Here is a 20,176-nt window from a genome sequence, read left to right as displayed (position 1 = left end):
ATACCTGAACTCAGACTGCACACCCATGTGTTCATGGCTGTTATCAAGCAAGAATGTACTGCTGTTGCCTTTTAGGTTATTTACAGGAGTGCTGTAGGTTAGTCAAGAAAAACACTTGAAAACAAGAATAAACTTGTTCACCAATTTGCACTCATCCTGCACTGCAGGGTTCAGCTAGCGTTGCTATGCCATCAGGGATTTGGTATCACAAATTATTCTACCTAATGTGGTGCAATTTAGGGGATTGGTTGGTTGTTTATAAAGAGGATATATTGCCTTTTTCTTTTTTACCAGGAATTACTGAGATAAATGTTCAGTTCCACAGAATAAAAATGCTTCTTGTCATTATCATTATAAAATTATTGCTAGTTTTCTTATTCTAGATGGCAGTGAGAAGTAGTAGTGATGTTGGACAGATCCATGAGCTTTGTAGAATCAAAGCCCAGCTGTCAGTGGGTTCCTAACAAAAATGAGCTGTTGCAAACCAAGGATGTTGCACAGTTTAAACACTTCAGTTAATGCAGTAATTGAATAGAAAGAATATTTTTGCAAGTAGTTTTCCTCTTCCATTTTGTCTCCTCCTACATACCTATATTTTTATCAAGAAAAGCAGAGTGAATAATTATTTTGGTATCATATAATCACCGTGAAATAAATGCATGGCTTCTTCAGAATACTCAACCAATTTCGACATTTCTTCATGCTTTGTAATCATAATTAATGTTATGCTTTGAGTTCAGGTAACATTAAGCTTTCTTGTTTGTCTACTGGTCCTCCCCAGCGGACTGTCGTCTTAGCCATGTCACTGTCCTAGGACTTAAAACTCATCAATTGATATTTCATGAGGCAAGAGAGTTTAGAAACCAGTATTCTGGAACAGTTTCCTAGAAAGTGATTGCCATCATCAAGTTGTAATCTAAAATGCTATGCTAGACTGAAATTTATGAATAGTAAACTTGCCTTATCTTCCTCTGTCTTCCTTCCCTTGCTCATGCCACAAGTAAATCTGCACCCATGGCCTATTACAAACAATAACCGACTCCATGGTTGAGACCTGAAATCCTATATTCCAGATTAGAGCATGTTTGCTGAAAACTGGGTACTGAGGTCTTAGAAAACATGACAAAATAGCTGGCTTTGGAAGAGAAGGGAGGTTGGAATCCTAAGGAAGAAACAAGTCTGAATGTTGTGTTAGCAAGAAAACTGCTTGTGCCAATTTTATTATAGAATCATAGAACAGTCAGGGTTGGAAAGGACCTTAAGAGATCATCTAGTCCAACCCCCTGCCATGGACAGAGATACCTCACACTAAACCATGTCATCCAAGGCTTTGTCCAACCTGGCCTTGAACACCACCAGGGATGTTCACAACTTCCCTGGGCAACCCATTTCAATGCCTCACCACCCTTACAGTACTGTGAATCATGTTAATTTCTAATTAATAAAAATGTTAATTTTCTCCTAGCCAGAAGTCACATTATTGTTAAAATAACAATCTTCTCCTAGTAAGTGAAATTATATAGAAAGAAAATCAAAGATACAATGACCTCTGGTAAAGTTCATTGAGTATCTATAAGAAAGGTATAAAAGTTATCAACATTGTAAAGAATGTATTGCCTCTCTATTAGCTGTTTCCAGTGAAAAAAACCCTCCAAGACTGGGATGGTGATGTCTACTCCTCTATTCCTCTTCAAGGAACTTCCACCTCTACTCCACTGCGTCACACAAATGGTTTGTGTGGCTGCTTCAAAGTGACAACTGGGAGCTCCCAGCAAAGGCTGAGGAGTATCATTCAGGCTTCAGCCTAAAATACCCCAGTTCCTGGTCTTCCTGAGGCTAAAGAAGATCAAGGGATCAAGATGGAAAAGTAACTTGGATCTGCCTTTCCTCCAGGTATGGCTAGGAAAGAAATGCAGGATTCATGGGATCATATGCTGTAGCCTAGTGTGGGACATCTGTTTAAGAGTAAGAAGCCCTAAATACCCAGTGTTATTTGCTTATTTTGTCCAATGGCATTTCACAGTAAAATACACATGCTGTCCTTCAGCCTGGTCTCTGGTCCAGTGAGTACCTTGCTCTTCATCAGATTGTACACTGGCAGAAGACAGTGACACAGCAGCTCTCAAAGTGAGAGAAATCAGGTCTCTAAATCCAGGGAAACTGTTCACAGGCTGTGAATCTGTCTGTTACAGAGGCCTAACCTAGGGCTCTTCCTAGATATATCGAAGTCTGTGAGACCAGTGCCGTTTCAAACACATCTCCCTCTAGTTTTTCCTTCTAGATACACCTGGGCCTCCTGTTTCTGTGGCATTCTGAAGAGAACCAAGACATGTAGCTCAGATTTGTGAATCTGACTCCCAGAGTCTGGTTCCTAAAAGCTAAGTGTAGAAACCCTGAGCATTTCTGGAGCTCCTTCCTTTTTTGACGTGGGTTGAAATGCCTTTCCCATCTGAAAGGACAAACCTCATCTTTCAATTTGGTGGCTCTCAGGGCAATAAGGAAACAGTGCCAGCTACAGTACTGAAACATGCCGCCAGATGATATAGGGCTGTGAGCAAATTAGGGAGCTCTTGCTGAAGTTGATAATTAAGATTAGCTTCAGATTCAGAAACCTGCACAGGAGTAGGCAGATGGCTTGCTCAGCTGCCAGCTGGAACTTAGCCTTCATGAGGCAGTCATTCAAGTTCAGCAGCACAGCTTCCTTCTCTGGAGTCAGAGCAAAGTCTACCCATACCAAGATCCTTCTGAAGACTTGAGGCCACCTCCACAGCTCTTACAAAATGGCTGTGTGTTCTGGGTGCAGTAGAGATTTTCATATCTCGACTGGTTCAAGATCTCGCTTTTAAAATACAAAGCAAGACTAAAAAGATAAATGGAACACCATAAAGGATGCTTTAGGCCTACAGCATTCTTGAAAGCTCCTGTTGGCGGTCAGTGGCTTAATATTTCACCCACATTGGAAGTCTGGCATTGATAATCAGGTATCTTAAACACTTCATACATCAGTAAAGGAATTCTTTTCTGTTTAAACAAGTTTAAATACTTTAAAAAAACATATGAACCAAATAAGGATGGTATCATATACTTATAATCCCCCAGGGAAGGCTTTAGTTTGGATAATTTTCAGCAGCAAACTCACCCAGCTGTAAGTAGAATAGTGAGCAATAACAACAAAGAATGACATTTTATTCTTCAGCTACACTAACTTACAATAGTGCCTCAGAATAACAGAGGCTTCATTATCTACTCTTGGTTCTTATAAAAATGCAGGAGAATATCTTCTGGCTTGCCACAGTGCCTAGATACAAGTAGCTGAAGTAAAGGTGAAAAATCAATCTTAACAATAATCCCTATATTTCATTGCCCATTTATACCATACTTTTAAAAAGCAAATCTATTAACCATAGTTCCAAGTGCTTTTTTTTTTTTTTTCCTTTTATGCAGCAGACTGCTGAGAATCAATCTTTAAATGTATTCTCAATTTTAAGTTCAGAACAATCGTTCCATGAAGTCTCATTTTCAAAGCAAGATTACAAACTGAATTATAAAAGATAATGTGCAATTTCTGTAGACACTTCGTCTGCAGGTAAGTTTGAAAAAGACTAGCAAAGATTATGTTTATTTTATGCATGTAAACATAATTTCCGTGCACTTTCCCTCACACAAAGTAATGAAATTTTAAGATACATTCCCAGTACTGAAAAGAAGTCAGCAACCATGTTCAGTTTTCTGCTTGTAAATTGAATTCTCTACTCAATTTATAAGGCACTGGCACAACTTGACATATCTATAGTGCAATAAAATACCTACCAGAGCTGTTGTAGCATATAAAACAATAATCACAATGATGTGCTGGAGGAAACCCTTGGGGTACTCCGGCACCCCTTGTTAAAACCCTGCCACCAAATCAAAGGTGCTCACCCCTGTTTCTACTATAGATGGATTTCATCGCCATAGCTGTAAAAGTTAATCTGAGTGGGGTTCTTTGTTTTCTTATATTTTGCTGAAGTGCTCTCAGCATCATGTAATTTCCAGGAGAACTGGCTGCTCCTTCCCCTTCTTTCATATTATACAACTCAAAACCAACTGCTGTTTCTGAAAACGATGTTTCAGACACATGTAATCAATAATGTATATTTCTGCTTGACAGTGAGGTTACATTCCCAGCGTGCTTCTAGCTAAGAGACAGCATTCTCAAGGTGTGCAGAAGAGAACATGAGTTTAGAATACAACAGGCTCCCATATGGTGGAGATGGAGGGTGCTGCAGCTGGTACTCCGGTTCAAGTTGTAGAAGTCTGCTCTTGTGATTTCTCCTTTCCTTCTTGGCTCATTCAAACAGCAAAGATAAGGGTTAGCATAGGAATAGGGTCCTCCTTCAGACCTCTGTGCATCAGATGGGTGGGCTCAGCTTGCTTTGATCAGAGGAGATATGTAACGTCCTGACAAGCATATGAGCTTGCTGGTGCTGAATCCAGCTCCAGTCTGCAGCAGCACTTCTGGATCACCAAGCTAGAGCAGCCCGTACTTCTAACAGTCTGACGGTCCTAACCAGTCCTGTATGAAGATCAAACCGGCAGCTGTCATGGATCCAAAAGTTTAAGTACAGGACATATTAAGGGGAGCCTATCAGAAGGCATATGAAAATAACTCATGGATTGTAAAAATTTTCTTCATGACAGAATCAATCATTAAAATATCAACAGAATATAATTCAGCAGAATCTCAACCCACATGCTAATTCTTACAGACAAGGATTTTCATCCATGTTCTGCTTTGTGAGTTTTCAATTCCATTCTTCTACCACTCAGTATCCTTTGGATTTAAAAGCTGTATTTTCAGGACTCCTAATTTCAAACACTCAAAATATGACGCACCCCTAAAAATAATGACGGTATTTTCATATTCTGAGTTTATAAAATAAGAGTTGAGTTGTTTTTTTCTCACAATTTTTGTGTCCTCTGGGTATGTGTGGGCAGTATTTTCAAGCTTTTCTCTACCAGCAGGTAATCTAGAAACTTTTATTTAATGGAAAAAAAAAGTTTTCGTTTAGTCACTGAACTCTGGGTCTAGGGGGTTCAGGGAGAAAACAAAGTGATCTGAGATTTGCATTTGAATTGCTATATTTAGAAATAATGATTTTTTCTCCCTCTCTTACTGTACTGCAATAGTTCTTTCTTGTACTCATTCTGTGTTCCAAAATAAATCTTATTTCTGATTTCCCCTGTTCTTTCCCCAGTGTAAAGCCGCATGTATTTGCTTGGCATGAGCAGCTGCCAATGATTTGATGATAGGACGGGAAACAAGAAGACTTCAATTTATGCCTTCCCAGTTCCTCCAGAACTGTTCTTCAGATTTTCCTGAACATCAAGAAACTTCTTTATTCTCCTCTAAATCTCTCCTTCCAAGTCCTCTTTGCCAGGATACCTAAATAGAGTTTGTCAATGTCAGACTGCTCCTACACTGAGATCAGTGCTTTTTGTATTGACAAATATATATGTGCGCTTACATATATATGAACATACATATACATAGTCCTCATTTACTGCAGGCAGGCAGCTATTACTTGCCTTATATTTAGACAGAAAGGTCTCTGAGGGAGAGAGTCAATTATTTCCCAGCTAACCTAAGAAGATCTTAGGCGATGACTAACACTGGTATGTGCCATGGAAATATAAATAATAGCTATTGCTGAGAACTTTATTCTGCTTTATGGTAGGCTTCTGTATTAATCCAGTTTTGAAATCTGAAAACATTTTATTGTCAGCATTTTGCATTTTGCTTCTTTTTTACGAACTTAGAGAAGAATGTCCCTTCTCCTCCCTGTGCCAGTGACACCTGTACTCCAGGAGCCATTAGGAGAAGCAGTGCAATGAACAGCCTGAATTTATTTTCTGCAAATGATCAAGCTGGCAGCACCATAAAAATTCAGTTTCAGAAAAACCCTATGCAAGAATTTATCAGTTTTCCTCAATTTCTCAAATTTGAAACAAAGTATCTTCTTGATAACCTTGATGCCAAATAAGAACGAAAAATTATGAAATAAACTTTAGTGGAATTTATAGAAGATATTAAGAACTCTTTAAACAACTTCAGCTGGTCAATCAAGAAAAGCAGAAGGGCAGAACAACAGAGAGCAGGAGGGAGAAAGAAATAATGAAGTGGGTCTAGAATGATTACTGAATGTTGAAACATTAACTTAAATGGGTAAACATATAAAACCAGAATTATTTTATTTGCTTATTTACCGAAATATCTACAACTCTGTTCCTCAGCTTACTAAGCTATTATTTAAAATGCAAACAGACCTGAGTCTTACAGTTACTTCTACATTTTTTATTACAGTTTCCTCTATAGCTTCCAGTCCCATTTTTTGACAGTTATTCACTAAGCCAAGGAGAGGGAAATAAACCTTTCTCTGAATATCTGCAAACAGAACATGAAGCAAGTCTGCACAGAACATCAGGGTTTAGCCTGAATCATCACACAGCTTTGAGCTCCTGATTTGGGGGATTATCAGTCAGTTGGTACACGATGAATCAAATTCAGGGATTTTAAGCACCAGCTGCTGAGGACAAACAGAGTTGCAAGACAGTTGAACATTTCAGAATAAGGTTGATATAGACATGTAACTTCTCATCCAATTACAATGTAAGAAAGCAGGCATCATTAAAAATATGTAACAACTCCCTATTATAGAAGTAATGATGGTACCCTGGATTCAGTGCGTTCAGCTATTATGGCTATTCAATATTAAACCATAAACATTAACGGCATATCATTACTTCGTCAGATATATGCTGGAATTTTATTGGGGTTTTTTTTTGTTTTATTTACCTTGCTGGCTGAATGAGGCCTTCTGCTCATACACGAACGTGTTCTTGATGTGTAAGGAAACACAACACTTTTATTTTCCAAAGATGCTTATTAAGTAAACTAATGTTGATTGACATTGTTTTATTTGTGTTTGGTCAGTATCAGTATCCTGACATTTAAAGCCTCTGGCCAAAAGCTGTTCCTGTCTTGCATTCCCATAGCCTTGCTATGTAAATGTTAAGGTATGGCAGATATTTTCCTAGACTGCAGACAAAGGCCCAGATGGAAGAGCAGTGAGAGGGAGGAAGGAAAGAATCAATGTATCTTATAAAGTCTTTTAACATAGTTTTCAGAAGTGTAAGTGCCATTTTATCTGCTTCATTTTATTCCTTTCTTCAGGTGTTGGAATTACTGTGTTTAAAATGCAAAGTGTAAAAGCAGAAATGGTGCCTTTCCTGTCCTTCTGGTAAACAGCTTAAAATTTCTGTAGATTAGAGATAAATTTGGAGAGAGAGTATAAGGGCCAATTAAGACACAGTGACTCTTATACACAGTGCATTTATGGAAAAGCAACTGTACTGTGATTATGCAAATCAGCCCCTCATAACCAAAACGCAGGGATTTACATAACAGAGAAAAGAATTCTTCACAGTTATGCCCCAGTAATGCACAGGATTCTGGCGCTTTAATTGTCTGACTAGGAATAGAATGATCTCACTTTCTTTATTCAAGTGAAATACATGTTAGGACATAACCATTCTGAATGATTTGGAAGCCTACACTGTCCCACCAGAAAAATGTGGAGTACGATCTATTTTAAAGAGATACAAATCAATGAAAAAAGCCAATATTTCTTCTTGTATTGATCAAAATTTTAACTGGATTTTCATATTGCATCACTGCTCTTGAAATGAATGTATACTAATACAAATGGGTCCCCTTGCTGGAACTTATTTCTTCAAACTATTAAATTCAGCAGTTTTTGACAAAATAAGACTTCTCTGGTGCATATATTATTGAAGGAAACATCAGTATAATTTAAATTGCACAGACCCTATATTACAGTTTCGCAAAGTGAATTCTTCATATGAATCCTGATATTTTTATTTAGTTAACTATGTGTAGACTATTAGACTAACTTGTGAGTTCTGTGTGTTCTACAAAACATATTACTCTGAAAAAATTACTATCTTATTGTAAGCCATGTGATAGGAACAGTATTTATTCAGCTGGGTGTAGTTTGCTGTACCTTTATTTTTGTCATCATGTATTCCACTATTTGAATGTGTTTTTTTTAATATAAGCATGACTACGCAATTTCTATGAAAAACAAACCAATCAACCCAAAACAGAAAGAGGAGACTATGTATAAATCAGCCCCTACTATAGCTCATCTTTTCTATCACTCCAGCCAAGCTGATTGCAGGTGAGCTTCATCACAATACGGGTACGTATTGTACTATCCTGTTATACATCCATTAAAGCATCATGATTTATTTTCCATCTGCAGACACCTTAGGCAGAGGCAACTAATTTCTCCCTTGTGCACAGACAACAGAGCACTGAAAAAAAGATCCTTTCACAGTAACTACTGAACTTTCAAAGCTTTCCCTGTCACGTGGAGATGAGCCAAGACATTTGGAAGCTTAAAATGAGAACGTACATGAACTACAAAACAGGCTTGTCACTGACGTGCACATGTTAGAGAACTTGCTGACTACGGCATTCCTCTGCATGCGTAAGATTTGGGGTCAGCTCTTCACTTTGACCATGCTCCATGGTCTTGGAAGTGTTCTTACACCCAAACATCTGTGCTGTCCCAGTGCGGCCTGTTCACCACATTTATTCTCTCTCACACAGAAAGAAATCCCTAGAAAAGCACTTTGAAAATTATTTGGTTGGAAAAAATTTACATTCTGAGAGAGTCACAAAAAATTTGCAAACAGTTGTAGGAGTTGTAGGTTCTGACAGCTTTTCTACGACAAATCCTCAGCTTTGCAATGGGCTAACAACACCTTGCTGACAACTCCCTACCGGCATAAACCAAACAAATAGCAAGGAAATGTCATAATCTTCCAAAAGGAAAATGAGGTCTCCTCTCCCCTCTGCCCCAAGTATTTTGGAGGTAGGCTATAAACTTACTTGGTGATCTGTTAGTATTAGTTTATAAATGATTGTAAGTATTTTAGAAAACCCACACAATGAACATTTATCTTTCTTCTTGAAATAGTAAAATTAGAAAAAATAAATGTAGACAACAGAATGTCATGTTAAACAGTCCCGTTAGTGGTGATGGAGATGCTGGGAAGATCCAAACACACCTGCAGCTTCTAGAAGGAGACTAGACAATTGGCATGGGATTTGTGACTACCCCAGGTTTATTTCTCAAAAAAATTACTGCATGATCTTAGATAAGAGTTTAGATTTTTGAAATGGGGACAATATGTTCTGGTCTCACTATCAACACAAGGTACCATATTTTATATACAATTAATTTCATAATAAATAAGACTTGTCTTAAGGCCTTGTAGATGTTTGTCAACAAGCATTAAGGTTTTTTTGGTTTTGTTTTTTTTTTTTATGAACAGAAAAAACAAAAAGTTGTATTTGGTTCTGTCTGGAAAGATCTGCCAGACTGGACCTTCCACTTGTTTCACTGTTTGTTTTAAAAAAGTATGCAGCAGTGCATTCGAAGTTCCTCTTTACCTACAGACCTTTACCTAGACTTGCCAATTACAGAGTTTCTCCTAATGGAAATCATTCATGCCTTTGTTAGGATAAAATCAAAGTTTAAAAATAAAAGAATATTTACATAAGAGTTTCATCTACATCATTTACGTAGCATGGTGAGATATAAATCAAAAGACAAATGTTTCAATTGCTGTTCTTCCCTCAGTGTCTTGGTTTTTTTTTATTATTATTTTTTCTTCTTGTAGTTTTGTTTTTCCCATGGTATCATCGTGCAATTTCATTTCAGTTCAGTCTGCACTGGACTGTGCAGATTACCTGTCTAATGACATATGGACTTCTTACCACTGTAACACCTCTATTCTTGCAAGTGAGAATTTCGGGTGACAGAGCAAAGCTATTTGCTCTCAGTTTTGCAAAAACCACATCTGCCAGATTGCCAAGATACATTTCAGAGATAAAAAAAATTGATTAATATTCTAATTTGTTATTTGTCTTTAATCAGTCACACAACATTTCGTTACATAAATTATAACCTTCTAAAAATGAAAGCTCTTACATATGTTAAAATACTTCCCTGAAAATATTTTACATTTACTTATTCTTCTGATGTAAAAACTATTAAAGATTGAATGACTCTGTAATGCCTGCTGTTAAACCACACATGCACACACAGCCTTCACCTTCATGTCTACAAAAGTGGCAAAATTATCTGCTTGCATCATTAGGTAATTTTTCTGTCAGCAACAAAAAGGTTTTTTCTTTATTAGATGAAACAACACTGTCAATGTTGAATTAGTTGTATATTTAATACCAGTGCATGCATAATAATGCATACCAAACAGATTCAAGAACCTTAGAATTATCATAGACAAGAGCAAAAAGCTAATGCTTATTTTTTTATAAATGTGAACAAATTGAGGATTCAACTTTAAATCAATACTTTCTATTACAGACCAAAAGAACCCTGCTGACTTTAACCCTATTGATTTCACAGAAATATACATTGATACTTTTAAACTGTTCTGAATAGTAAAGAGACTCATGCAAACAACATTATGAATCACAGAATCACAGAATCCCAAGGGTTGGAAGGGACCTAAAAAGATCATCTAGTCCAACCCCCAAAAGTAGTATCATGGCTGATCTAACAGAATTTTGAGTGGGAAAAGCATGGATATCTTCATATATTACTGATGTATTAGAGCTATTTTCTTGTTTAAAAGACATTTTCACACTTTCACATTTTCTAATCCCCAAAGATATACAGTTCCCTTATTTTCCCAGTATTTTTGAGTTCTGGCCAAATTTTGCTTTAAAATAATACGCCCACACACATTTGTCATAAACATGAAACCCAAAGTTAAGAAATATTTACTTATCGGTCCCATGGCCACTGTGAAGTTCTGCCATTCCAGTTTTGATGATTCAGCAACAAATCATCAGTAAAAATTACCAAAACAATCTGACACATCAAGAATTGACTCAGATTGCATGAGTTTGACCCTCTGTTCTCCAGCTAATTCTGAGTAGCTTACTAAACCAGGTTCGAATTCTGATTTTTCTAGTTTTGACTAGAAAACATTTAGCATGCTGTCTAAAGAAATGAGAAAGAAGAAAATCTCAAGCTAAATCTAATCTGCTAACACAAACTTTTTAACCAATCAAGTTTTACTTACGTGGAATTTTGTTCAGTTCATTCATGAACTTCTCTTTTAACTTAGAAAATGCATCTTCTTTTCCTCCTCCTCCCCCAGGACTGGCTGGCTCAGTGACATTGCTTGGAGGGGCTGCTGCTACTGTGGTAGCTGGCGGTGCTGCCAGGGCCTCATGATGACTTTCACTCACCATTTTAACCCCTGGGTAAGCTGTTGGAATAAAAAAAAAATACAAAATAATAAGAAAAAACATGAAAAAAAAAAAGGAAATTAAAGTCACTGGAATGGATCTGTCATCAACAAATGACTAAATAGGCAGAATATCACTTGGTGCTCCTGCTTACTGGGTAAATACAACAGTACCAGCATATTGCTTCATGTTCTTTGTCAAATACTTATTACAAAAGACATGAAGTCTTTTGCAGGGTTAATTTCAGCCAGGATTATTTTATTTCTTTGACTTCTTCTCCAATGACGTTGCATTTTGAACTGCTGAATTTGAAACTTCAAAGTTACTGTAAAGCTCTCATGCAGATTTACATTTTCCCCTTCAAGTCTGAAAGTGTAAGCAAATTGTGTAATAACTATTTCCTTCATGCAAATTTCACAGTGTATTTACAGAATTATTTTTCTATGAGCGCTACAGAGGTGTGGATCATAGCTGAAATGTCTATATAAGATAAATAAAATGATAAGGATATAATAAAAACAGTTCAAGATTTCTTCTCAAAATAAAACCCTATTGTTTCCTATTTAAGTAAGTTGTATATTAAACAGAAATTGACTTCTGTTTTTTCATTTTTATCTACACTTATTGAAGGCAGTTTTCCCTCCAGTTATTTTGTGTGACATTTGCTACTGACAATATTCTCTTAAATTATTCAGATGTCTCAGTGTATTCATGACACTACGACATCTGTAGGGTATCTAAATGCAGCCATATTTAAATATCTGAGAGGCTGTCACAATCATAATCCTGCATCAGCATATTTTTAATTTCATGTTGTTTAAAGGGCATTTTTCAAAACCTTGAGTGCAAATTACTCTAACAGGTTTTCATGGCAAGGTTTGTGTAGTGGTTGGGTACAGGGCCAGAAGCTTTCCCCATGTCCAAACAGGCCAATGCCAGCTGGCTACAAGATGGAGCCGCTGCTGGCCAAGGCTGAGCCCATCAGTAAGTGATGATGGTGGTGGTGGGGGAAAACCTGCATGACAGCAATTGTAACTGGGAGAGAGGAAGGAGTATATTTGAGAGCAAAGCTCTGCAGACACCCAGGTCAGCACAGAAGGAGGGAAGGAGGGGCTGCAGGTGCCAGAGCACAGGTTCCCCTGCACCCCGTGGTGCTGGTGAGGCAGGTTGTGCCCCTGCAGCCCATGGAGGTCCACAGTGGAGTGAATCTTCTCTTGCAGCCCATGGATGCCCACAGTGGAGCCAATATCCACCTGTAACCTAGGGAGGACCCCAAGCCGGAGCAGTGGAAGAGTGTGAGGAGTACTCCCCTGGGGAGGAAGGAGCAGCAGAGACAATGTCTGATGAACTGATCACAACTCCCATTCCCCATACCCTCTCTGATGGTGGGGAGGAGACAGAGAAAACTGGGAGTAAAGTTAAGCCCAGGAACACAAGGGGTAACAGGTTAAAACTTAAACAGGGGAAGTTTAGATTGGATATAAGGAGGAAATTCTTTCCTGTTAGGGTGGTGAGACACTGGAATGGGTTGCCCAGGGAGGTTGTGAATGCTCCATCCCTGGCAGTGTTCAAGGCCAGGTTGAATGAAGCCTTGTGTGGGATGCTTTAGTGTGAGATGTCCCTGCCCATGGCAGGGGGATTGGAACTAGATGATTTTGAGGTCCTTTCCAACCCTAACTATTCTATGATTCTATGATTCTTCTATGATTCTATGATTCTTCTATGATTCTAAGAAGGGAGGAGGGGGTGAAGGCATTTTTAAGATTTGGTTTTATTTCTGATCCTACTCTGATCTGTTTGGCAATAAATTACACTAATTTCCCCTAGTTGAATCTGTTTTGCCCATGATAGTAATTAGCGATCTCTCCCTGCCCGTATCTTGACCCATAAGTTTTAAGTTACATTTAATCTTCTGTGTCCACTTGAGGAGGAGTGATGGAGTGCCTTTGTCGGGCGCCTGGTGTTCAGCCAGGCTCAACACACCACAATTACAAAGCAAAGAGTTTTGGTCCAGTGGGGTGAAGGTGAGATGATGTGACATGCACAAAGTGATTTTGCTAGCAAAAGAAGGTTGGCTGAAATGTAGATACTGTTTTTGAACACATTGTTCTGATATTCTGCAGCATCCTAACTATCACTGCTCTGAATAATCATTCTGTTTTTCTTTAGAAAACCAGAGGGTGAAAGGGTTTGAGAGATAACAAACATTCATTACTGCTCTGAGTGTACAATTGCTCTCAGCCCAGACATAAACATTTGGCCTTTGATCTTTTGATGAGAAATTTAAACATCACCACAGGAGAAAAAGGCAACACATCAAAATTAAAGGGGCATAAGAGTGTCTGACTTCATGCAATATGATGAATCATGAGCTTTCATGCCTTGTGACTGTTTTCATGGATGTTGCTGAGAGTGCTCAAATCACTAAATCAAAAAAAGAATTGACTTTTTGTCCTTCAACTTTACTTCCGTGAGCCCACAGTCATGAAGACCTGCAGATGCAGACCTGACTGCAGGCAGAATGAATCTTTTTATATCACCCTCACCATTCTTGCCATTAAACAGGGGTTTGCACACATAGTTTGGAATACAAGCCATTCTCTAATACCGTCATACAATGAAAGAGATTTTAACTAAATAGGGAGGTGCCCTTATTCCAAGGAAGCTGTTTGGTGGGTATTTTGCAGCAATTTTATTGATGCAGCACTGAATGAGGCAGTATTCCCTGCCTGCCCATCACTTCTGCCTTTGCCCTCATGATCTCTAGCCTAATATAAAATCATGTTCATGTTGACACAGAATATGTATACGATGCAGCCCCAGAAATATTTCATAAGCATGCAGTCTTATCTATTTGTCTGTAACAACATGGGAGCAGTTCACTATTTGAGGCAGACAGAAATCGATGGAAAGATTCCAGTTAATATCCGTAAACTCTGGCTGAAGTCTGATATCTGCAGACTTTCCCGCTTACTTCTCAAAATAACAATCGGGAAAAACATCTAGAGCATAATTTGGGTAGTATGAAATAAAATGCTAGCTCCCCTAGACTAGAAGACTTTTTCCATACGCTCTGATGAATGCCGAATACTATGAAGCAAAACATGCAGAGCCATCAGCTTTAAACATTAGTGCTGTTTTATATTATAGCATTTTGTCAATGAATGTCAGTTAAATCAGAAGACAAGTTGCATGATATATCATAATTAAATCAAAATTAAATTGTTTAATTATAATATATTGCTTAATTATTTCAGGCCTGGCAGTTGACTATTTTATTTTGTAATGGAAGACACAATTTGCAGTGACGACTTTCAGCTAATTAAAAATTAAGGAAAATGTAATTTATTTGCTTCCAGTTTCGAAGCTGTATTTTGAAAATATATTAGGAGTACAATTTGAAGCATTACATTTGCATTTATTAAAAAAAAAAAGGAAAAAAATAACAAAACAGATTATTCCTCTGATCTCCAGGAACAGCCCTTGGTAGAATCCCAGTGCCCTCAGAGATCACTACATCTAATGAGGCATGCACAAATGCTTTGAGACTTTCCACAGAGCCTTTGACCTTTATGCGCTAATGACACTGTCCTGATATTTTAAATAGGTGTGAACAGGCTGAAAAAGAATCCTGTCTCAGCAAAAGCTTTCTGCAGTAAAGAATTTTCTGAAGAGCACACACCCACTCTCTTAAAAAGGTAACATCTGATGGCTTCTGTTACTGTAACCCTGCTGCTTTCCACAATAATGGTATAAACATTATGGTATTATTAGAGATTGCAGAATACTGAATAATTTGACTTAAATTGGCCTTTTACAACAAAATGGGTTACTTTAATGCCACGACGATTGCTGAAGGTAAAGATCTACAAAATACTAGCAGATTATCTGCCATTTATGAAATGGTAGTTGCAAGCACAAATTTCCTGTAGGCTGAAAAATGAAATGTCATAGAATTCAATTATGATTTCCAGTTCAGTGTTCACTACAATGATTATAGTCCTTCGTATGAAACATTACATGTTTCACGTGCAACATGCAGACATAAATAAGAGTACATTTGTAGTCATAAATAAAAGTACAATTTCATTTACATGGTTCTATAAAAGAGTAGACTATATTCCCTAAACATGGCAATTCTTTGGTGTACCACTGCCCATCCATACTACTGCCATATAATCATTGTAAGGCATGTGAAACAAAGCAATCAGCAAATACATGGAATACTTTGAAGAAATGCTTGTTGTCTCTATAGAGAAATAAGCAAGTGTTGACTGAAAATCCAGAGATGATTTGAACCCTTGAGGAGGTCAGGGGTTTAGAACCTTCCATTACCTATGCAAGAAACACTAACAAAAACACTGTATCAGCTCAAACTTCAACACAATTTCTATAGAATTTACTCTGAATATGAGGCACCCATATAATTTCCAAATGTACGCTGGAGATTTGTAAGAAGCAAGAGATACAAAGTATTAGCTGACTGTCTTTGCATGCTGATATTGATCCTGATGGTGAGGGTCCTGCTGGAAAGCACCACTTAAGAGTGTAGTAAAGTAGCAACTACTCTTAAGAGAGGAGTAAAGGAGACTAAGATTTCAGACATGGATGATTACATTACATGGAGTAGACTCTGGAAATCAGTTTAAAGGATATGTTCCAAGGGCAACAGACTCTTTGCAAACATTCTGGCATATACAAAGAAAGATGTAGACAACTTGGGGGGATTAATCCCACGGGAATTTTTTTCTTGTTCAAATTATTAAAAAAAACACCCCAAAACAAAAAACTAAAAAAAGAAAAAACAAACCAAAAAACCAACCATAAAAACCAACCAACCAAAAAAAAAAAAAAAGCAACCCCAAAACTAAAACACCCACCAAACTTTAAATATAAATGGAATAGTCAGAAATTAATGTGAACCCTGGGGCATGTTCAGAGTGATTCATGTGAAAGGGTGATTTTCAGGACTTGGAATGAGAACAAAACTCAGGGCAGTGTATCATCTTCTAGCAAATCATGGGGAGACTTATCAAAAAAACCAACCACAAACAAAAAAAAAAAACCACAACAAAAAAACCAACCAGGAAAAAAAAAAAAACCCACAACCAAACCCTGTATTGTTTCTCTGTGGGTATACCATAGTAGCTAAAATTACTTAGTGAATACTTAATCTCATGGAAATAAAGCTGGTGACATTCCTTCTGCATGGCGGATTTCAGACAATTAAATTTTGCTCATTCCTCCTCTTAACTGCTGAATACAAACTGCATGGAGTGAGACAGCAAATAGGTCAGACATCGCATGCTGGCCGAATCATTCCCTCCAAGTGAGAAAATCTCCAGAAAATATCCTTTTACCTTGCTGCCTTTCAAATTTTCTACCATACTAAAATTTAAAACTAATGAAATCAATCAAAGCATACAAATATAGTGTTACTGTGAGCAACTGTAAGTTTTCAGAGGTAACTGTCACCCTCCTTCACCATTCTTTCAATATTTAATGCTGTAACTGTAATAGAGCTAGTCACTGTACCTCAGTAAGCCTGCAGAGTTTTAAACTGGGATGTGTATTGTTAAACGGCATTTCCTGAACACCTTTTCAGCATCCCAAACGTGTTCACCTCAGCAGTTATATCCAGCTTGGAATCTAATCACAAAATGTACCCAAGAAAGAAAGGAAAAAAATCACATGTTAACAACAGGGGTGTTTCTCTGTCATTTTTGTTTACAGCTCCTGTGCACTGAAAGAAACTATTAGGTTTCAGTGCTGATATGTCCAGGACAAGCATGCAGTGTTACCAGAGAAAAGTCTGACAACACATTGAAAATTTACCCTATTCCATTAGACTGTTTTTGATGAAATTAATTCATCATTAAGAAGATGAGAACATTACCAGATGTCTAAAGATATCTACAATAAACGATCTCTTCCCAGATTTGAGTATTCAGGGATGTTAATAATACATTTTTTACTCATTCATCTTCCTATTAATGAAACGCACTATCTTTCTAGCTTCACTAATGGACATTCATTTTAAAAGACAAGCTCAGAAAAGAGACTTCCTTGGCTTTTTACAAAAAGGGGTCTGTAACTACATTTTCAGAAGAATAGAAGGTCACGGTTAAGATGTCATATCGAAAAGGCCTTTTCACCACTACTGCAAAGGCTGACAATGCAATCCAGATTTAGTACTGCTTTAGAAAAGGCCCAATATTTCATGGAGAAAAAACATTCTGATGAAGAACCTGTTAGGGCAATCCAGGTGTCCTGTCTCTGCTGCTGCAGAGGCATAACAAGTGTCCCAGCAATCCCTCCGTCCTCGAATTACCCCTGCACCTCTTATAGTTCCCTGTCACATTAAATACTTTTTACTTAATTGATATCATTACAACGTGCACATAGAATTACAGTATAGTTTGGGTTGGAAGGGACCTCTAAAGATCATCTAGACTAACCCCCTTACAATGAGCATGTTTCAATGCTAACCATATAATGACACAGGAGATTATCTGCCCAGCCATCAACAAAACATTTAAGTATTTTGGAAGGGATATAGACACTGTGAACTTTGGAAAAGGATAAATCCCTTAGTACATGGCACAATCTACATGCTTCTCTTTCAGCTTCCTGGTCACGCATTATTTAATATGGCAGAAGTGTTTAATGTATAGGGGTCCGAAATATCTTATGCTGCAGAGTCTGTGCAAAAGAATATTTGTCTTGTATTTTCAGAAAGGACTTCAGTGTGATATGTTATCTATGAACAGCTAATCACTGTATATTTTGCAGTACCAAGCTATTTAAAATTATATTTTCAGATTCACTCCTTAAGCTGTTGATAAAACTACTGTTAATTTAACTGAGAACAGTGAAGTCAACACTATGCTCTTTCCAGCTAAAAACTGTAATTTTTGGACTGCACTTCAAACTTCAGCACCTGCAGTGCAGAAGAGCACATTGGATCCAAAGGCGTCAGAGCAGCCTATAGAGAAACATAAAAATCAAGAGCAAAGAGCAATGCAGTAAGTCAACAGTTATGAATCTCTTGCACAGATTCTCTACATAAATTCCTGTTTTCATGACCACGATCTGCAAATCTTTTTTTCCCCGTAAGTATACAATATGTCTTAGTCATGTGTTTCTTTTGCTTTTTTAGAGGTGATGGGGATAGAGACAGCTCTGTCTCTCTGGATGTTGACATTGTTGTCATGTTTCATGTTTTCTTGTCAAAGCATCAGCATATGGATAATTTAACCCCTCTTGTCTTCCTCTACTACTGTAAACACCACTTCAAAATGACTGATAAGAGCTAGTTATGAATAGGAATAAGGGAAAGAAAGAAACTACAGTAATTTCCTCCCACATGATCATTCTGTCATCTTCCATGCTTACATCTTGCTTCCTGAAGCTGTAATCTGCATTTCCACCCCCCTGGTATTTGGTTACAGACTTCCTTTATACAGCAGTGTAAGACAAAAGAATTCATGCAAAAATTAGCATTCAACTGCATTTAAGCATGATATTCTAATTCAGTCCATAGAGAATTCTTGCTGTTCCAAAATAATTTTAGAGTAACCCTACAAATAATTATGCCCTTTATATAAATAAATTCTTTGTGTACATTGCATAAAATCAATTTATATTCACATATTTGGCTACTGTACAATCAATGTCTCTAATTAAGCCTATAAACTAGAAAAGTGTCATAGAGATTAACTATGACGTAGTAGAATTCATAAGGAGCAACACATTAGAAACTGTATTGGAGAATGCTTTTAATATTCTTGTTCTGGTATCTGTAGGTCATAGCTGTAAATTCCCTATTTCCCCTTTTTCCTTCTATTTCCTTCTATTGTGTCCCAATTTCTGCACTCAGTAAGCATGGCGTTAGTAAAATTAATTAGGAACAAGCAGAATGGTATGTGCACTGAGGAAACAAACATGGGGAGATGAGATGTGCAATTCTGTGCTACCTCACACATGACTTAAGCCTTGGTCATAGGCTGTGAAATAATTGGCACCTTAGAGTGTGATTCTACTCTGACAAGCGACTATATAAAAATGCCACCTTCTTTCTGAAAAAGATCTGCTCTGTATATTCAGTCATATATGCTGAATTTAATGAGTACCACATTACAACTTCACCATCAAGTGTTTTTTCCATTAGATCAAAAAGGTAAGAAAACAAGGAGAACACAGGAAGACTGCATTCCTTCTCTGCATCATGAATGCAATTATAAACTAAATTTAAAGACCAGTTAATTATACTTTTGAGAACCTACTGCAGATTCCACAGTTACAGCTGAAGGCATAGAGTTATATCCTTGTAGGCAAGCACATGAAATTTGGGCTCCATTCCTTGGTTGTAGGTGGGAGAAGGAAGTAGTTCAGCCAGTTTTTCAGATCCTATGACAAGACTATATAGATGGCATTTAGAAAAATGTAAACAGTTGGTCTTTGGCATTAAAGCTTTAAGATGCATCACCCAAGTCTACTAATGGGAAAAATACATGCAAGTGAATTTTGTAGATAAAAATTTGCAAATTCTATGCAATAAAAGATTCAGACTTTTCAGGTAGATGCACTGTAGATCAGGTAGATGCAGAAGTGTTAAAAGATCCCAGTAGTTCATCACACAGACATCAATCATGTACATGCATACAAAAATATATTGCTCTGTATGTATACACCATAGGTATACTCTTCCCATATGTGCATTAATGGTATCTTACTATGCTTGCTATAAGGTGACTAAACAAGTATTGTGATTTCCCTGTCAATAAAGCAAACAATGATGGTTTGAGTCCAAGAATTTTCTTGCAA

General features: G+C 37.4%; 1 protein-coding gene across 11 annotated transcripts in view; it reads right to left on the bottom strand.

The window, feature by feature from the left end:
• The window catches only part of SYT1 (synaptotagmin 1), a 368,604-nt gene that overhangs the window by 126,577 nt on the left and 221,851 nt on the right, over window positions 1-20,176 (bottom strand). For all 11 annotated transcript variants that reach the window (XM_065669324.1, XM_065669334.1, XM_065669329.1 and 8 more), the window contains one exon: window positions 11,182-11,370. In XM_065669324.1, the coding sequence (XP_065525396.1) occupies window positions 11,182-11,353 (172 nt within the window). In that variant the 5' untranslated portion in view covers window positions 11,354-11,370. The remainder of the gene's footprint in view (window positions 1-11,181; window positions 11,371-20,176) is intronic.

This window comes from Lathamus discolor, chromosome 1, assembly GCF_037157495.1.
Source record: "Lathamus discolor isolate bLatDis1 chromosome 1, bLatDis1.hap1, whole genome shotgun sequence".
Lineage (NCBI taxonomy): Eukaryota > Metazoa > Chordata > Aves > Psittaciformes > Psittacidae > Lathamus > Lathamus discolor.
Note: the sequence above shows the minus strand (reverse complement) of the source record. Positions and strands in the feature narration are given on the sequence as shown.